The sequence below is a fragment of the Argopecten irradians genome, chromosome 2 (assembly GCF_041381155.1).
Source record: "Argopecten irradians isolate NY chromosome 2, Ai_NY, whole genome shotgun sequence".
NCBI lineage: Eukaryota > Metazoa > Mollusca > Bivalvia > Pectinida > Pectinidae > Argopecten > Argopecten irradians.
Window position 1 is genome coordinate 27,333,457 of NC_091135.1, and position 19,376 is coordinate 27,352,832.

Below are 19,376 nucleotides of genomic sequence, written 5' to 3' on the forward strand. Positions count from 1 at the left end.
GTTAACTGTCGTAACTGTTGCTGTTTAGTACCATCCCTAGCCACTTTCATGTACATAACTACAAGTCCCATACATCATAGATAGGGGACAAGCATAGGTGTTTCTATATTTCAGCCGAATCATAAATGAAATATAAAGTAACTTGTGACATACTTTGTTAAGCTAAGCTGGCGCAGGACAGTTTTACAGTATGTCTCCTCTATGTATAACATCTACAAACGTAACACATGTACTATGTTATAATCTCTCTCATAATATCTTAATAATGATACTTCCCAATCGCAGATGGAAGATAAGTATACGTTCCACGTCAGTAACCCGATAAAGCGCTTTACACGCAAGTACCGTATAAGATTACCAACCCGCCATAATCGAAAGTGGAGAATCAAGAACTACCGTGTATCGTGATAAGACATGAATTAAACTAACTGTCATAAAACACGGTCGACTGACTAAATATCGGGAATGTAACTGTATGTAGCGTGAAATTTCACCTTTAAAACACTCGGTAACTCGTTAATAATTTAAGCTCCGTATTGACTCCACCACCTTAACTTCACTTACTGGGGCCACTAGTTCCGAGTTTAAATATAAGCACCTTTCTGTTTGTATTATCCACGGGATTAAGGTTTACGGGCAGATCAGCGCCTATATGGTTGTGACACCGTAATACTAGTATAGTAGTGGTATTCAGGTTACATACCTCACAAAACTTTGTATATAATAACACACAGAGTGAAATGGACAGGGCTACATGTAGTTCTAATGTTGGAGTTTATCAAAGTGTTGCTTTGGGTATTCTTTAAGTGTCAACGTAGTTGGAATTGATTTGCTGTCGATCGCTTTATCTCCAAAGAGGAGATCTAAGAGTCATTATAACCTGAAGTGTTTGAAAACGTGTTTGGAGGTTTGATCAACATCGTGTATGACGGATTAGTCATGGTGATATAGATTATACGTACATAATGACGTAACATCGACATCACCCTGGCAGTTTTTTCCATATGCCTATTGCGAAATACTGTGGATGTTATGGAACAAAACATGAAGAAGAGGACGAAAATTAAATGAGAAAATCTGTAAAAGAAACAATGAAGGTGACGTTAATGTTCGCGTCAGTCTCAAGACATTAGCGATTACGTCACCAGTATCCCATTGAATCACGTGACATGGGTTGTAACCAGAGTGATACATCCTACACGGGGGGTCGCTCCATCCGACTTATAATGGCGGGCCTGGACGACGCAGGTAAACCACTACAACCGTCAATCATCTTAAATCACATCACCATAGCTAATTGGTATGGGTTAAGGCACACTATATACATTTGTACTCATTTGAATATAAAAAGTATAAAGAGGCAAACATAGCTAAATTGCTAAAAAGATATCGAAGAATTTGAGATAGCATCCGAAAATAAAGTTTCATTTAAAAAATATTTTTTTTCATTTTAAAGTATTTAAATCTGAAATTCTACAATAGCAAATTCTTTTTGTTTTCATGAATTATTTATTGTCATTTCTGACTGTTACTAGGATGTAATTATAATATACAAAACCAAGACATTTAAAAGTAATTTAATATAAATGTAATTCTAACATAGGATATATTTTTGTTATCACGACGTTTTGTAAAAGATCAATAAAATAAACATTAATGTAGTGGGAGTTATCCCTCTTTGCACAGGAAAGACGACTATTCTGTACCAGCTACTGCACCGGAACTTCTTCACTACCACAAAGACACTTGGCTTTAATGTGGAGACAATCGAACATCAGGGAGACGAACTCACTGTCTGGGATATGGGCGGACACAAATCTATACGGGGACTATGGAAACACTATATTTTCCAGGCTCAAGGTACATGTAGCTAAACCAAAAGCTACAACGTATGGAAACATAATTTATTTTCAAACTAGCTTTCAAAACATGCCTTATTAAGATATGAAAATTAATTACATTTCAATATTTTGAAAGAATAGTTAATATGTTTGTACTAAGGTATTCAAGATTTTTAACCTCTTAAGACATTGGCTTCAAAGTTTTACTGGACTAAAGCTTCTTTTTGAAATGTGGTCAGTTAAGCCATAAAAGCAAGGGGAATAAAAATATACGTTTTGACTTTCAAAAGATTCTGGTCATGATCATTTGGTACAGTAATGTTAGTCCAGACGACATTATGCTTTGTGCTGTATGTCTGCTGAGACGTGATAATACCTGCTGCCTTATTGCATTATCGTCAAAGCGACTAAATTTAGGATCCTTTCATTTTTCTTCTTCAAAAATAGCTTTTCTTCATAACGTTTCCCTTGACACCACCTCACTTTTGGCCTTCTGTTGAGCGGTCGTCCCTATGAGATAAACTCTGGGTTATGCCCCCTTGTCGCGGGCAACAGTTCCACTATATAATAAGATACCAATCGAACATACCCCAGTCTCCCAAAACACGCATCTAGCACTACACACTCGCTACAAATCACATACATATGAGGCCGAACTTACATGACTTTGGCTGTTAATAGAACGTTATTTAACCAACCAAACAAACAAAGATTGTGATTAAATCACGTCGGTATGACTCAATATATTTTATGAACCTTTGTGATTTATGATCATATCTCTATATTTGTTTTAAAGGGATGGTTTTTGTGGTGGACAGCTCTGATAGGGATAGACTATCTGAGGCTAGGGACGTATTGCAGGCCTTACTCAGGCACAAAGAATTGGAGCATGTGCCAGTGGTCGTCCTAGCCAACAAACGCGACAAATCGGGTAAGTTACAAAATGTAGTAAATTCCAAGGTTTGTCGGGGTTTCCCTCAATTTTTCAAATAATGAAATAGCAAGAGATCATTGATTGATATTAAAGCACTGTTTTTGACCTTTAATGTAAAACCAGACTATTTTTAATGATGACGATTTAGCGAGAACGCATCACTTCTAATGACGATATACCACGTGGTTAAGATATACTAGTACGGCGTCCGTAAGTTAAAAGCTCATTCTTGTCATGTTATGTAATTCCTGATCATAGATAAATGTGTTAAGAATCGGACCAATCCAATTCTGTAAAATGATGGAGTTGTTATTATTCACCACTATTAAGTTAACCGTACTAGGTATGTTTTCTGCATCACATACATGTACCAGCTGATTAGTCAAACTAAACATTTACTAATTTACGTTGCATCAATACTAATAATGCCAGTTATAAAGCGAATATTTACTTATTAACCATCACCAATTATTTATACCAATTACCTATAAATCAGGTGTGTTGTTAGTCTCGGAAATAAACGGAGCAAACCCGATATGCCTTTGTTTATGACAATAAGTGGTACATAGCGGACCTATATCACGGCTGTGAAACACTATCATGTTGCTCGATAGGCCACAGGCCACTTGGTTATAACACATATCAATCATTGTTACAAAAACAAACTTTAAAATTGATTTTACGTCAGATTTTTAAAGGAAATCAGGTTTAGAGGTGATTTCCCAACCCGGAATCGAAACAAAATTAAGATAATATGACAACATGATGCACGAGCCTGTGAATGGAGCCCCCTCATTATTCCCAGATATGTTACCCGCTTAATAACAGTACGGACGCAAACACAAATGTAATTACGGAGACCTTGGTCTCTAGGGGTTTCCTTGTCACGTAAACAATCTCATTCTACCAGATTCACGTGAAAACCCAGTTTTCAGGTGTATGGCACTTGCCTCTTATACCATCTGTTGTCTCGTATTGTTATTTATTGCTTATTTTTGCAATAGGTTTATTGAGATCAATCTATTTTAATGGAATATGCGATATTTTTGCTTCTAAATATTTTTGTTTTGTATGATAAACATGGGCTTACATGATTGATAACACTTTCCATACATTCATTATTTTTATTTCCACTACCTTTCCGAAACGGCTTTTGATTTTTAAAATGTAAATATAAAAGGAGTTTAATATTTTTGCAGAGTCGCAAAGGTATCAGACGCATCGCATGCATGGGATACCGTCCATACACGACCCTGGCTGTTATTAGGACGTTAACTAATCAAATAAAAAATAAGCATAGCGTTGATTTACTTAAATGAAATAAACTGAAATAAACTAATGTTAAGTTTATAACGCGGGTCGCTTTTGTTTCCCAATGTCGTCCTTATTACCGCGCATTAGCTGAATATCACTGCACCAGACGCCGAAATAGTAAAATCAAATTACGTAGGAAAAGTTGTTTTGTGTTGTAGCGTCATCAAAGGCCATCTATGTATATTTTCGTATGCTAAAATTGTTTTTAAGAAACTTTTCTTTTTTTTTTTGAAAGGTAGTAGGCCTGATTACAATAAAATACCCTTCTGCAGGGAGTATACCAAAACCAGATAACAGCGATCGTCAATCAATGCCAGTTCATCTGGCACATCTGCCGCATTAACTAATAAACGGAATTAATAACACACTATATATTATAATCTGCGTTATTGTATGTTTCCTCCTCTAAGATTTTGATAATCCGTCTATTTTTGTTAATTTATTTTTGTTATTTTGCGTAAAAGTGATAAAGTAATTGTTCCTGACGATTAGGGTCATCTGAACCCGACCCTGAATGTAGATTTAAAGCTTTTCAGACGAAGTACAAGCTATCAACAGACCCTGTTAGTTTAAAGCCTTTTAGTTCAGATCAATATAGTAACTGTCTGAGGATGGGGTCAAGTGACAAAATACAGTTTCGTTCAATGGAATTCATTCAAAACATAAGAAAATTGAATCAGATCCCAGTTTACAATGTTCTGAATATTTTTTTCGGAACTCATAATGCCTAAATAAACATTTGATGCCGAAGTCATTCAATAGTTCTAGATTATATTATTTTCACAGATAATTGCCTTAAAACAATTTAATAATGAACGGCAAAGTCACAATTTTGAGATTTGTTTTTGAAAAGGAACACAAGTTTTTAACTAATGATACAGAAAGGGCATTATTGGAAAACACTACCTTTTGATTTAATTTTTTATAGAAAAAAACCTCTTGGATAAATCCTGGTGTTTTTTTTTTTTTTTTTTTTTTTTAAATTTTCACTGGTGCAGGACTATATGAAAAACATTAAAATAATGTAAGCATGAACCGTTAGACCAATATCTGACAACACGTTTATTTCAATGTAGTATAATTGGCATGGTAGGTAGAACACAGTACGATAAAAAAATAAATAATAATATTGATACAATTCATGTAGCAGGTTTTCTTATTTCTTCGCTTAACCATTTATTGATTGATTATTTCTTTAGTGTAACGTTTTACCTTCCGATGTACTTGTGTATCCCCTTGTAACACATTGACATATACACTATAAGTGAAAAGTCATCGCTCGTCGCAGTAAGTACCGATTAGGGTGGGTATGGGATGAGGTGCAGTGTCGATATTTAGCCAAATACGGGACACAGAGAGACGTTAAAACGTCATTTGAATAATGCAATCGATTATATACAGTCCCAAAGCGAACAGCAAGCTATTCAACATTTAGATATGGATAGGAAAGTCACTTTAATAGTTTCACTTATAAGGTAAGGCTCGGTCAGACGACACTAAGGATGGTTGTTAAGTTAATTTGTAGAGATACGTGGCCATTTGTACAAAGAATGAGATTTAAAGTATATAAAAAAACACTGATGGCAGAGTACTCTCGACATTCCAGTATTTAATTATCTTTTTCGATATGGCCATTTTAGGAATCCCCTTAAAACGAAATGTCCTTGATTTATTTCAGCACTTATTGCACTTTTATTTCCTTCTCAAAATAACCAGGAATATAAGTCTAGTGTGTAATTGAAATCTTTCCGTGTTGTGTAGAGTAGGGGCGCGTGCGTTCGCACACCTGGTACATTTTAGCGATTTTCCTTTTAACGGTAAAAAGATATGTTTTGTTATTTATATTCTACCTTTGTCTATATATGTCATATTTAGATTAATTTTATTTTGAAAAATGAAATCGGAATAACGCGGCCATGTGCGGTATAGATATATATCAGGAAGTAAAACATTTCATAGAAAATACTTCTATATGTCACATCAACTTAACTGACTCGCGTAGATTATTCGGAGAAATTGTTCCTTTTGCAAAATATATCGAAAGCCATATGAAAATTCATCAAACGCTATTTTGTGCGAACACTCAATGATTATCTGGACCTCATTCAATTTGCATCATATGGGAAGCGGTCAGTTTTTGTAGTGAAAGTGGGAAGTCACTTTTTCATTTCGAAATGTGATTGAGTTCAGATTTCACTTCTGTAAGTCTTAATTATGCTGTAATAAATCAACTCGAATTGCAATAATCACAAACATAGCTAGCTTAGATCTGCTAACCAGCTTCCAACGTGAAATCCTGTGTTCTTCGTGGAAGAAACTATTTACTTGCAAAAGGACCATGACCGTATCTTGTTATACCGTGTATTTAAATAGGCATTGGATTATAATAGGAATAACCATAAACACTATATAATAATGATATCAAGCTGTGAAATGATAGTACAGACATGCAATTGCATTAAGAAATGTCCCTGCAGGTCGGGCGTTAGAATTGTAGCTGCTAATTGCATGATCGTAAGAGGCGACTAAATTTAGGATGTTATCTTTTCTTCTTCCTAACTAAATTTGTTCTTCCTAACGTCTCCCTTGACACCGCCTCACGTATTGGCCTTCTGTTGAGCACTCTGTCCCCCAATGCCGAGACACAACAAAGTCTCTAAAAGTGGTAGTTTCTACTCCAGTTTGGCGCTTAACATAAAGGGAATGGGACGACTGGTTCACGCGTTGTCAGTATAATGTGACCGAGTGGAGTGTGTTGCTTGGTGTCTTCAGCAGTATGCTTCAGTGAAATAGTACTATAAAAAGGGCAAAAGTTCCATTACACAAGAAGACAACACTAATATACCGCAGTCTCCCAAAACACGCACTGCACACACGCTACGCACCGCATACATAGGAGGCCGTCCTTTCATGACCCTGACTATTTAATTTATGAAACAAGCAAACAACATTAAAGATGCTCCACCGCTGACAAATGGTATTTTTTCACTATTATAAAACAGGAGCAGACGATTTAGTATTTTTCTCCAGTTACAAAAGTTACTTACTTTACACCATAACCACCATTGAAAAGTTTGAGCTTCTAATTTTACTTCAAGTTAAAAATATGAAAAATAATTAATTGCATCCCGAAAAAATTCCGTGACACGATATCCTATATGGAATGAAGTACTGATTGCGCATGCACCAAAAGCGAAATAAATTATTATATATTATTTTTTGTGTTAATTAGGCATATATATACACGATTAAACACCAATTATTGTTCAAATGATTAACATCATTTATGCTCTGTCGGCGGTGGAGCATCTTTAACAAAATCTCGAAGTGACTATGTATTTTTCCGAGGGATCTGTTCGCCATTATACCGCAGATAAGAATTACTTTGAGCCATCGCACTCCTTTGCCTCTATGTCATCCTGATCTTTGTCTGTTGGTTTGATTATTTAACGTCCTATGGATAGCCAGGGTCATGTAAGGACGGTCTCCAATGTATGCAGTGTGTAAAGTTCGAGGTGCGTGTTTTGGGAGACTGCGGTATGTTCGTGTTGTGTCTTTTTGTATAGTGGAACTGTTGCCTTTTTTAAAGTGGGATATCACTGAAGCATGCCGCCGAAGGCACCAAGCAATAAACCCCACCCGTCACATTATACTGACAACGGGCGAACCAGTCGTCCCACTCCCTGTATGCTGAGCGCTAAGCAGGAGCAGAAACGATCACTTTTATAGACTTTGGTGTGTCTCGGTCAGGGGACAGAACCCAGAGCCTTACTCACAGGGACGAATGCTCAGCTCAAGGCCTAAGTGAGGCGGTGCCAAGGGAGGCATTAGGAAGGATAAAGTCAGTTAGGAAGAAGAGAAAAAAAATATCCTAAATTTAGTCGCCTTTTACAATCATGCAATAGGAGAAGCACGTACAATTTTAACGCCTTACCTGCATCCCGATCTTAAAAGGCTACATATATATTTGTGATTTTAAAATCAATAATAAAACGAAAGTTTTACTTTATGCCAATTCGTCTTGTTTGATAGGCTCATTACCGAAATTGAAACCTAATTCCTATAGATTCACCGCAGGAAAAAAGCTGTCATTTCGAGAAAGAGTATATCGAACGAGATAGCTTTAATACTTAATTAGAGCCATCATATACATACAGCTACCTCGACAGTCTACATTTTTATCACGTGAAATCACCAGTAGACAGATTTCCGGTTTCTTGTATTGAAAATGACAGGTGACATATTTGTGCCGGGTTTCACGGAGTTATTGTCAGGGGATTACGACACTGTCCACACGTCTGCCAGACACCTTAATGTATCCCGAAGGAGGACATTCTTCTAGGACGAGACTCATGACCGGGCCACCGGCCGGTAGTAATACATACACGTGTCGCATGCGTCAAAGTGACTGATTGAGCACCAGTGTTTTATTCGTTATTAAATATTTAATCGGTTCGTCTTTTACATATGTATTACTACCTACGGCATTTTATGTTATTCCATTTAATTTATAAAATGTTCCGATGGTTTCTTGTTAGTATATATATAGTGTTGGTTATCTACAATTATAGTAATTATTTGCTTTTTTGTTTGTTTGATTAATTAACGTCCTATTATAACAGCCATAGTCATGTAAGGACAATAGTTTTGTTAAACTGATACATCAAACATCTTAAACCAAAAATCTACCTAAAATATTTACACAGTAGCCAATCTATAATGGAAACACTTCTATTTAAAATTTGCAATCTGACAGTCATAAACTCACCATTAGCCAATCGAAGTCAATGCTGTTCTGATACCATATACAATTTCTGTTTCTAGATAATGTACAGTCCCCAATACATCGTGTTATAATGGTTCCTCTACATACCAGTAACGGAACAAAACAATTTGTTTTTCCTCAATCTAAATATCTACACGAGTTTGTAATTGAAATGGACAAGCGATTCTAGGGATAACATTCATTTCCAATATCTTGTGTTTAAGATGACTGCGATAGCTCACAATATTGGAGAGCAGCCATGATAAGAACGTAAGGGATAGGGAACATACAATTGACACGCTAGTTTGAACATAAACGGTGTGCCTCATTGGTGGGTTCTTACGGCCGTGAACTACAATTCCAATTACCGTTAGGCAGTGAGTTAGAGAGGCGAGTGGGGCTGACAGATCCCTATATTCAGTACAGATCTAGGTTCCATCAGTGCGGACCATGATCAGTGTGTCCGTATGACGTTATCTCTTACGTCAAACAGTATCTACCATTCATCTACCATTAATAAATGTTAAACTTCAGCGGTTATCTCCCTTGATCGCGATCATGTGCTTACAATGTAAATTGAAAATAGGTACACTTTAATGATCAGGCCAAATCGACTCTTTGCTGGTGTGAGCTCGAGTTCAAGTACAACATGTTATTGGAACAAGTATATACATGTAAGCTTATAAACTATCGCATGCGGCTTTATCGACAAAGTTATGTTAATAGATACAAATCACGTTGCTCCATGAAGTTACCTTTGAAAAACTGCGGTTTCGAGATCCCAGAACGACGTGGATAAAGTACAATATACCGTCGACTAGTTCCACCTTCTTTTGTGATGTCGCAATCACCGGAAGGTAGGACTAATCGACGGTAATTTGTATATTACCACGTCGTTTTGAGATCTCGAAACCCCCGTATTGAGGAAATGAGTTGTCGGCTTTATGAAATACAATGGCAAATGCAACTATATAATGAACCGTTCTGGTTTTATTTTCCTATGGCCCAAGTAAACATTTTACTCTGTAAACGCGTTAATGGTTTTTTTGCCCTTGAATCGATTGTGTTTTAGCTCGATGAAAACAAGTGATGTGATGCACATGGTTTTGATGTGTCACCTTTGGAAAGCGAGAACGCTGGGACGTTTATTATTGTACTATCTTACTTCAGTATCCTGCAAACGCGTTCAATTAACACACCTCAACCGATCGCATAACGATACCTCAGTCTCCCAAAACACGCCATACATGACCTGGCTGTTAATAGGAGCTATACATAATGAATAACCATACTTAACCAAACCGATCACATGATGTTGAAAACGATAACCAATATGTTATAATAAATTGAGCATTTCAAGTAGCAGAAACAATCGTTAACCTCAGAAGTGACGCCGTTGTCACAGCTTTAGAATTATTGCAGAAAATTGCAGAAATGGTGTTTCATATAATTGTAACTTACATGCACAAGACGACGAAGTCACACATCAAAGTTATACATATATATGCAGTAATTGCCAAACTAAGAAATAAAGAGGTTTTGGTATGATGCACGGCGCCACCATAAGAAGATAAGTTATGCCGTATGCATATCACTAACAGTTATAGCATTGAGTGCATTAAACTTCAACCAATTCATGGTTAGCACATATATATTACATTCTTTGAAATCCTTTCAGATCCAATATAAAAGTAATCAATCAAAAGTATTTTGAAGTCTCGAATTCTGAATTAATTTTCGATTTTCTCGCATGCACTCTTTAATTACTTGATAGTGTAGGTGGCATTTGAGAAGTACATCACCTGCCAGTGCTTACTTAAGTCTGCAGTAATGAATAAAAGTACACCCGCGGAAGCGAAAAAGTCAGTAACCGAAGATATATGACGGGAAGCGTAAAATAAACGTAGATAATATTAACTTTAGCCGGAAATCGATTCGGTTACGACATATGAATGTCTAATAGGTTTTGACAGTTCGATTCTACAAATACGCAGCACATGATACTCAAAATTATCAGCATAATATTGCTCTTCATTCAAAATAAATTTTGGTTCAGAAATATGCGGAAACCGACGTATTCTCTAAGAATTTGTTGTAAATTAAATTACATAACGAATATGGCAAATTTTACGTCCTAGGGCACAGATAGATAATTTTACAAGCCGTTTGCGTCCCATGTACATCTTACATCAGTGTACATGTACAGAACGGTACATACATTGTAATGGTTCGATGAGTTCCTAAGTAAATTACATGCTTGTTAAATGATACCAGTCTCCTTGTCATCAACAACAATTGCCAGGTACTAGCTGCATATCGGTAGGTTGCTCCAGTTATCCCGGCTTTCCACTTACTTTAAACAGCTAGAATTATCATATCACTCAGTGCCCTTGCCCTTCAGGTTATGTAAACTGTCATGCACAAGGCCACTGCGCTGGCACCAGACAGAACTATGGTCGTATATGTGAAACAAAATTAACCCAGGGAGATATAACGTTCATATTCCGGGTCTCGCATAAGAAAATAGTGTCTAATGGTGTACCAGCTAGGCTATCACAAGTCTTGTATTGTTGTCGAAACAGACAAACATACTTGTAAATTGGTAATAAATAAAAAAACTAAGATTATGAACGTATGATATGCCCTGATATAAGTGTCAAAGTTTCCGGAATCGCATGTCGGAGGAAATCCCGCAGGAATATCAGCAGGGTCTAGAGTAGGCTTGTTAGAATAGCAGACATAATAATAAAGTCATCATGGCTATTGCGCTGTCCTAATATCATGTATTTGAGGAAAAACAAAGGTCGAATACCGACACAAGATACCTATTTGGGAAGCTAAAACGTCTCAGAAACAATTGATTGATATTTCTAATACCAGTCGACATTAACAGGTATCTTGACAAGAAAATGATACGCAAAATCGGTCCAAAACGGTCTACCAACAAATGAGTAACAAGGACATTCATGTAAAATATACAAAACCCAAGTGTATATATAAACGTCCTGCTAAAAACAGGCAACTATGTAAAAATGTATATCGAAGGCGGACAACGTTTCCAAAGGAAAAGACAATTAAATTATGTCGACTTTTATGTTAAATGTTGTCGTCCACAATAAGAAGCCGTTGCATGACTTACAAACTTTATCGCTTCAATGCGTTACGGAATTTTTACGGACAAAGCGTTGGAATATTTCATTGAATTCACGACTGTTACAGTGTAATCACTTGATGTGAGATCTTGTTAAGTCTTACCCAATATTGGTTTGACCTTGTATAGACATAATGTCATTTCGACGTGACGTTAATGCAGAAGTGATGGCCTTGTAAGGATAAGAAATGAAGGACAACCGTTCCGCACAAATCCCTTTTTGTTTGAACTTTGAATTGTTGAATAAAGATAATCTAATTTCTACCTTTTGTCGAATTCGGACGTTTTTTTTTATATGTAACACCAATATACATTCAGCAGCCAACGAAACGGAAATCTAGGACATATATCATCACATAATTGATATTTATCCCTCTACTTTATACCCATGTCTCCAATAATGTAAACCATTTCCAATTATAATATGCTAAATACGTTTACTTTGAAAACATTCTTTCAACATTTTACTAATCATTTCTTTTTCTATTTTTTTATTACGCATAGTTGTGATCATACATCTAATAGGTTTACATACAAAGTTTCATTAAACTTGGTGCATATCAACTCACATTACCTAGTTCACAAGGTTTAATGATTATTATTTCAAAGGGCAATAACTCCGTAAATAAGTTAAAGTCGAATCAATCTTATTCTTAAATTTGTTTGAGATGTTTCCAATGTACGTCTGTATGCAAAGTTTCATCAAGCTCGGATCATTCAAGGTCGATTTTCGAACTTGTCAGAGATCTTCGTAATTTACGTCTAAAACATGACGCTAAGTGCATATTTATTCAAGTTATTGTATTCAAAAGGTCCGATAATAATTATTATTGCAAAGGGCAATAACTTCGTAAATAACTGTCGAGATATTTCTAAGGTTATTCTACATACAATATATGTTCACAAGGTTCAATATCTATTATTGCAAAGGACAATAACTCCGGAATTTACGATCAAATCCGGTCCAATTTCGAATTCGTCTAAGATCTATCCAATGTTAGTCAACAGACAATATTTCGTTAAGCTCGGTTCGTATATAGTTAAGTTATCGCGTTCACAAGTTCCAATAATAATTATTAGTGCAAAGGGCAATAAATCCGTAAATTACCGTTGCATCAGGCTGATTTTCGAACTCGTCCGAGATCGTTCAAATGTTAGTCTACACACAAAGTTTCATTAAACCCGGTTTATATTTCCTAATGTTATCTCGTGCACCAGGTCCAATAATAATCATTAATGCAAAGGGCAATAACTCCGTAAATTACTGTCAAACAAAGCTGGTTTTCGAAATTGTCCGAGACCTTTTAATTTTAGTCTACATAAAAAGTTTTATTACTCTCAGTTTATATTTACTCAAGTTATCGTGTTCACAATAAAATGTTGACGGACGTTGCACGACGACGGACAAAAGACTATCGCAATAGGTCACCATGACATTAAAAGGAAAAAAACAGGACGAAACAAAAGATTATAACGAGTGGGATTTTGTATCTATGTAAGGTCTTATTTTGTGTATAAGGTATTTAAGAGTGAAAACACACATATATGTATTTATAATAGTGTAAGTTAATTAGTAAGAATGAAACTTGAAAACGTGAATATGTTTTAAGTATGTGTTTATGTAGGAGTAGGTGTGGAGGACTTTGTATTGCCACTTGTACGTACATTGAATGACTTTTGTATATAAAGGCGAGAGAGATAGAATGAATGAAAAAATAGCAGTGATGGACGAATATTTGTAGTATGTAATTGCTGATACCCATAAAATATTTGACTTGAATAATACACAACATGAATATACCGCAGTCTCCCAAAACACGCACCTCGCACAACATACACGCAACGCACCGCATACATGTACATGGGAGGCCGTCCTTACATGACCATAGCTGTTAATAGGACGTTAATTGAATCAAACAAACAAGCAGTTTGCTAGTAAATTATATAAGTAATTTGTATCTAGTGACCGCTAAGGCCCATCGGCCTCTTGTTATTTTATATTCAGATGTTTTGACTTAAAAAAAAATCTAATCATCTTTAATCTCTTTTTACCATTGTGCTTCTCTTCTTTCTTTTTTTCATTTTCATGACATATGCTATACAATTTTGTCAATACTTCTCATATTTTTATATGTTTTTTATTTTCATATTTGTTTTTGGTGTGATAGTTTATTTTGAGCATTTTTTTGTATTACCCATGCAGTTGTTTGTTTTCATATATGTCGACGCCATCTGACAAATAGATTGGTCGGCGAAACCTTTTGCAATAATCTTTCTCATGGGTAATTTAATATGAAGGTGAATAATATGTACATGTTTCAAACCAAATTGCTGACATGTCTATCTCTTCCATACAATTAACGGCATATGTCTTTGATAGTAGCAAAATTGTTTGGGCCAAGACGACAGAACAGACCTTGTCAGTCTTCACCAAACCTAATCCAATAATCTAGTCGATTTCGGCAAACATTTGTGTCACTGATGGAGTTATACCGTCACAAAGGTTTGAACCATTTTCAGCAAACAACCGCCTTGACCTAAGGATCCCCTATGTTCTGCCATTGTGTAAGCGTTCACATAATGTGTTGATCACGGTAAAAAAAAATAACCGCGATAGTGTGATCAATTGCTTTCCTTCAAGGAAAACCAATTTTTCGTTTGATGTTGATGTTTTGTGATTATCTAAAGGACATGGTCGATTTTAGTTTGAGTAAAGTGGCAGATACCAATATCGTCTATAATAATTGGCAAAAAAATAGTTTTGTATAATTAATATCTAAATCAGGAAGGGGATGGCGCTTTATTTAACTGCCCGACTAGGAATATAAGTTATGTGTTGTAATTACTATATTTCGGAAGACAATGAATTACACACCTTTTTCATTACGATGCGATGTTCTACAACGTGTGTCCAGTCTGTGAGATATCACTGTAAAACTGATATCAGGAAATATGTGTCTCCTGTCGTGTGTCTGGCACTTTTACCACAACACACCACTCAAACAGGATAGTATACATTGCTATTAACAAAGACAATACATCATAAATGTGTTATCTACGATCTACTGTCTGCATAAAAGTGTGTTGAAATATGTATATCTGTACATGACTTGTAAACAATATTAAAAAAAAATCAGGGCTTATTATGCTTAAATGCACTTCATTTAGATTTTTTCAATTTTCTTATTTGAATAATAAAGCATTCATAAGAAAATTTCGCATCTATTCAAAGTAATGTCATAATATAAATCAAACAAAATGCGTCTTTTTAATCAGGATATTTATTTGGATAGTTAACGGAATTATTACTCATTAGTATTTGTAGATAAAAGAATAACGTAGTTCACGTCTTTATGATTTATCCTTTTAAAATCAGGAAATTTGAGTTAATCCATTGAAACCTGTTAAAATAACCACAAAGTATTCCAATTTCATATTTTGGTATGGAAACAACAATATCGATCGACGGTTGAGTGTCTGACTACACTCGGCTTCTGAGTTTCAATAGAAAGACCTAACGTTGAAGGTAGTTTCTGTCTACGTTTCCAACACGCCTACACTAGAACCTGCTGATATCACGGCGGTGTACTCAAACATCCGATTCCCGACAAACCTTTGGCAATTTTATCAGAGCTTAATGTATGCTCATAGAGTGTGTAGCATTGATCTTTATTCATTTTACAAATACGTCTGCATCTAATTTGCTTTTACAAAGTCATTTGTTAAAGTTTATAGTTACAGTTATGGAAATAAGATAAAAAAAACTTTTGCCGGATGATCTATTTTGTCTAAGCACTTGATGTTCAAGCGACAGAAACATATTTTATTTTGGTATTAAATCTGCTTTAATGTTGATCGTTTGAACACCATGGTAGCAATTTCTATCTTCGATAACATGAATACCGAACAGGACAATAGAATCAGTACTATTTACTCCTGAAAAAAGCGATAGGAATAGCTCCATGTATTTATCTTGTGGAAAAAAGAGAGACAAAACATCAATTTTCTTCCAATTATTTCGAGAGTATATAGAGCTAGTATCTACTATACCAGATCTATGTCAAAGAAGCATCAGCCACGAATATATCAGGACATTAAACCGTAATAGCTTTTCAGACACGACCGACTATTAGCAGTACGAGCCATTAGGCCTGCTACACTGCCTTGTTTTGATATAATGATGTTACTAATCCTGTTATTGCTTTTGTTACATTTTCTATATATGGAATCGAGATTTAACGACATTCGCAGGGTCAAAAATTCATAATTTCCTTCACATTTAGTTCAACCCTTATAACACTCATTTTGTTCACTTTATAACACTCGTTTTGTCCACTTTATAACACTCGTTTTGTCCACTTTATAACACTCGTTTTGTTCACTTTATAACAGTCAGTTTGTTCACTTTATAACACTCATTTCGTTCACCTTATAACACTCGTTTTGTCCACATGTTCTTTTATTTCTTTCAAGTATCTTGGCTTAACAAAATAAAGAATTTTTGAACATATATTTCGTTGTTATTACAAAACTCTAAAAGAAAAAAATACTTGTATATAACGGGCGATTTAGATTCATGTTGTGTTGTTGTTTATGTTTAATGCACAGTCGGTGTTTACTTGAAGCGTTTTGGAATATGCCGCACACATTGCACAATTCCCTTTTCTATTAAACAACGCATATTACTGTATACGTCCAAAATGTAGTAGTAGTTTTATTTTAGCGCTTTTTGTGCTGCCTGTGAAAGCGCTAATTCATGTACAACGCTAGGTTTTGTTAAATCCAGTTAGGGAATTTCTGGTATGAACTATCGAATTTCGCTAATTTACATTATCATTAACAGTTTTCTGCATCTGCGCTAAAATGTTACGTTTACAGTATATACAAAGAAAATACGTTTTTGATGGAGACATCGGTGGCTGCGAATAATTTATACAATAAATGTGTCTTTGCAGATGTGATGACGGAAAGAGCCTTGCTGGAGGGTCTGGGACTTTATAACGTCACAGGAAGGCTATGTACAATTCAGTGCACTAGTGCAGTAACTGGCGATGGCCTTACAAAGGCATTCGACAACATTGTCAAGTTTTGTAAACGAAGTCTGGAGCACTCAGGGACCAAATCAGGATGATGACCAACAATTGTACACCTAGTCATTATAGACGTAAAGATAAATACATTTTGAATACGACACTATTGTAGTGAAGAAAGTGTGTTCATTGATCCCGATGAAGGGAAATATATTAACTGTTCTTCATTTTAATTCTGTGTGCGCATGTTATGTAGAATTATACATGTAAGGGGCGGTGATGTTTATATTTATAAATATGTATTTTTCATTTATGTATGCAATGATAAAAGACTGATTAAGTTTATTTTGTAAAAAGAAATCTATTTGCAATAATACAGTTAGATGGTATTGCATTGAATATTTATAGGTTGATTATCTTGCTTGGATGTACTTAGTCCGCTAAACCTGCCTATATTATTAGGCTTTTTTATTTTTTATTTTTTTTGCCTATTATATAGTCAGCTCGCAGTACCTCTTAAAAATGTGAAATCGTAGGCCAGATTTGGCCTACGCTACGTCAGCGGCATATTTCTAATATATCGTCCATGCAATGCCGGGAAAACGTACACATACCTTTATATTGGGATCTTATGTACTCCTTTGCCCCCATGTTACATCCCATTTATGAAATTAAACAACTGTGTACAATGAAATACTTCCGAGACCCTTCTATTTCACACATTTGTAATGGCCGCCGTATACACATTTAGTAGAGCAAACGGCAGCCAATCAACTTCGCTTCCGGTTTTATTTTAAAAAAAAAACACGTGTAGTTGAAAGATAAACAAAATGCTAGCCAGTTAGAGTTTTTAAAGTAAAATCATGGTCGACATACACGACATGTTGTCAAATATTCAAATTGAACACGACTATTGCTGGTACCGCATAACTTTCGCGATATTCACGTTGCATATACATGTAGCATATACACGGTAGAATTTTGTTTATCTTTCAACTACACGTGGATATTTAAAAATAAAACTGGAAGCGAAGTTGATTGGCTGCCGTTTGCTCTACTAAATGTGTATACGGCGGCCATTACAAATGTGTGAAATAGAAGGGTCTCTGAAGTATTTCATTGTACACAGTTGTTTAATTTCATAAATTGGATGTAACATGGGGGCAAAGGAGTACATAAGATCCCAATATAAAGGTATGTGTACTTTTTCCCGGTATTGCATGGACGATATATTAGAAATATGCCGCTGACGTAGCGTAGGCCAAATCTGGCCTACGATTTCACATTTTTAAGAGGTACCGCGAGCTGACTATATATTAGGCAAAAAAAAAAAAAAAAATCAAAAAAAAGCCTAATAGTATAGGCAGGTTTAGCGGACTAGGATGTACTAAGCTTACATGTAAATATATGTGATACATAATCAAAAAGGTGCTTTATTCTGTTGGGATTTATTCACATGGACATGGAATAAAAGTATCAAATGACTACTACGTAGTTTGAAACCGTAACTAATCGTATTATATAACTTTTATTCCATTTCGAAAAGTAGTATTTCAATTTAATCAGTAAAAACGTAGTGACAGAAGAGTTTTGGTTGGTTGACGCCACATTAATGCTGTTAAGGATTTGAATATGGAATTGTTTAGCATGTAGCATAGTGGCATATATATTGCGCATATTATTCCAGATATTAACATTGATATATGAACATGACAAAATACAAGCCTAAGTATACAACAAAGGACAACATAAACCAAGCTGTGCAGTAATCAATCTGATATCGAGAAGCGTACAAGTTATTTTGCCTTTAAAATAAGGAAATAAATAAGACTTGTCTAAAGTAACACTGATTTACATTACATTTACAAAGAATCTATTATTAACATTAGGTTATTTACTTTACAAACAAGCTTCCTCGTACCATTCTTGCTGTCGGTAGGATCTCTTCTGTGAAGCGTTGAATCTTTCAAATTTTACAATGTCAAAAATAAATTTATATGTTATTGATTTTGTAAATCATACGAATATCCATACTTAAAGATGCTCCACCGCCGACAGAGCACAAATGATATTCATCATTTGAACAATAATTGGTATTTAATCGTGTAAATAATAGCCTAATTAACACAAAAAAATAATATGAAATAATTTATTTTGCCTTAGGTGCATGCACATTCAGTACTACATTCCATATAGGATATAGTGGTACGGTATTTTTTCGGGATGCAATTTATTGTTTTTTCGATATTTTTAACCTGAAGTAAAATTAAAAGCTCAAACTTTTCAAGAGTGGTAATGGTGTAAAGTAAATTACTTTTGTAACTGAAGAAAAATATTAAAT

At 35.2% G+C, this 19,376-nt stretch overlaps 1 protein-coding gene across 1 annotated transcript; it reads left to right on the plus strand.

Annotated features, from left to right (window-relative positions):
* The first annotated feature begins 691 nt into the window (after positions 1-691).
* On the plus strand, positions 692-18,080 carry LOC138315004 (uncharacterized). Its single transcript, XM_069255710.1, has 4 exons — positions 692-1,248; positions 1,687-1,860; positions 2,638-2,772; positions 16,961-18,080. Exons 1-4 carry the CDS (start codon positions 1,170-1,172, stop codon positions 17,134-17,136), a joined length of 564 nt encoding a protein of 187 aa, XP_069111811.1. The 5' UTR covers positions 692-1,169; the 3' UTR covers positions 17,137-18,080.
* The last annotated feature ends 1,296 nt before the right edge of the window (positions 18,081-19,376 follow it).

Coding starts and splice junctions, on each gene's coding strand:
- LOC138315004 (XM_069255710.1), top strand. CDS start 1,170: ATGGGTTGTAACCAGAGTGATACATCCTACACGGGGGGTCGCTCCATC. Junction 1,249..1,686: donor GGCGGGCCTGGACGACGCAG/GTAAACCACTAC, acceptor CTCTTTGCACAG/GAAAGACGACTATTCTGTAC. Junction 2,773..16,960: donor CAACAAACGCGACAAATCGG/GTAAGTTACAAA, acceptor GTGTCTTTGCAG/ATGTGATGACGGAAAGAGCC.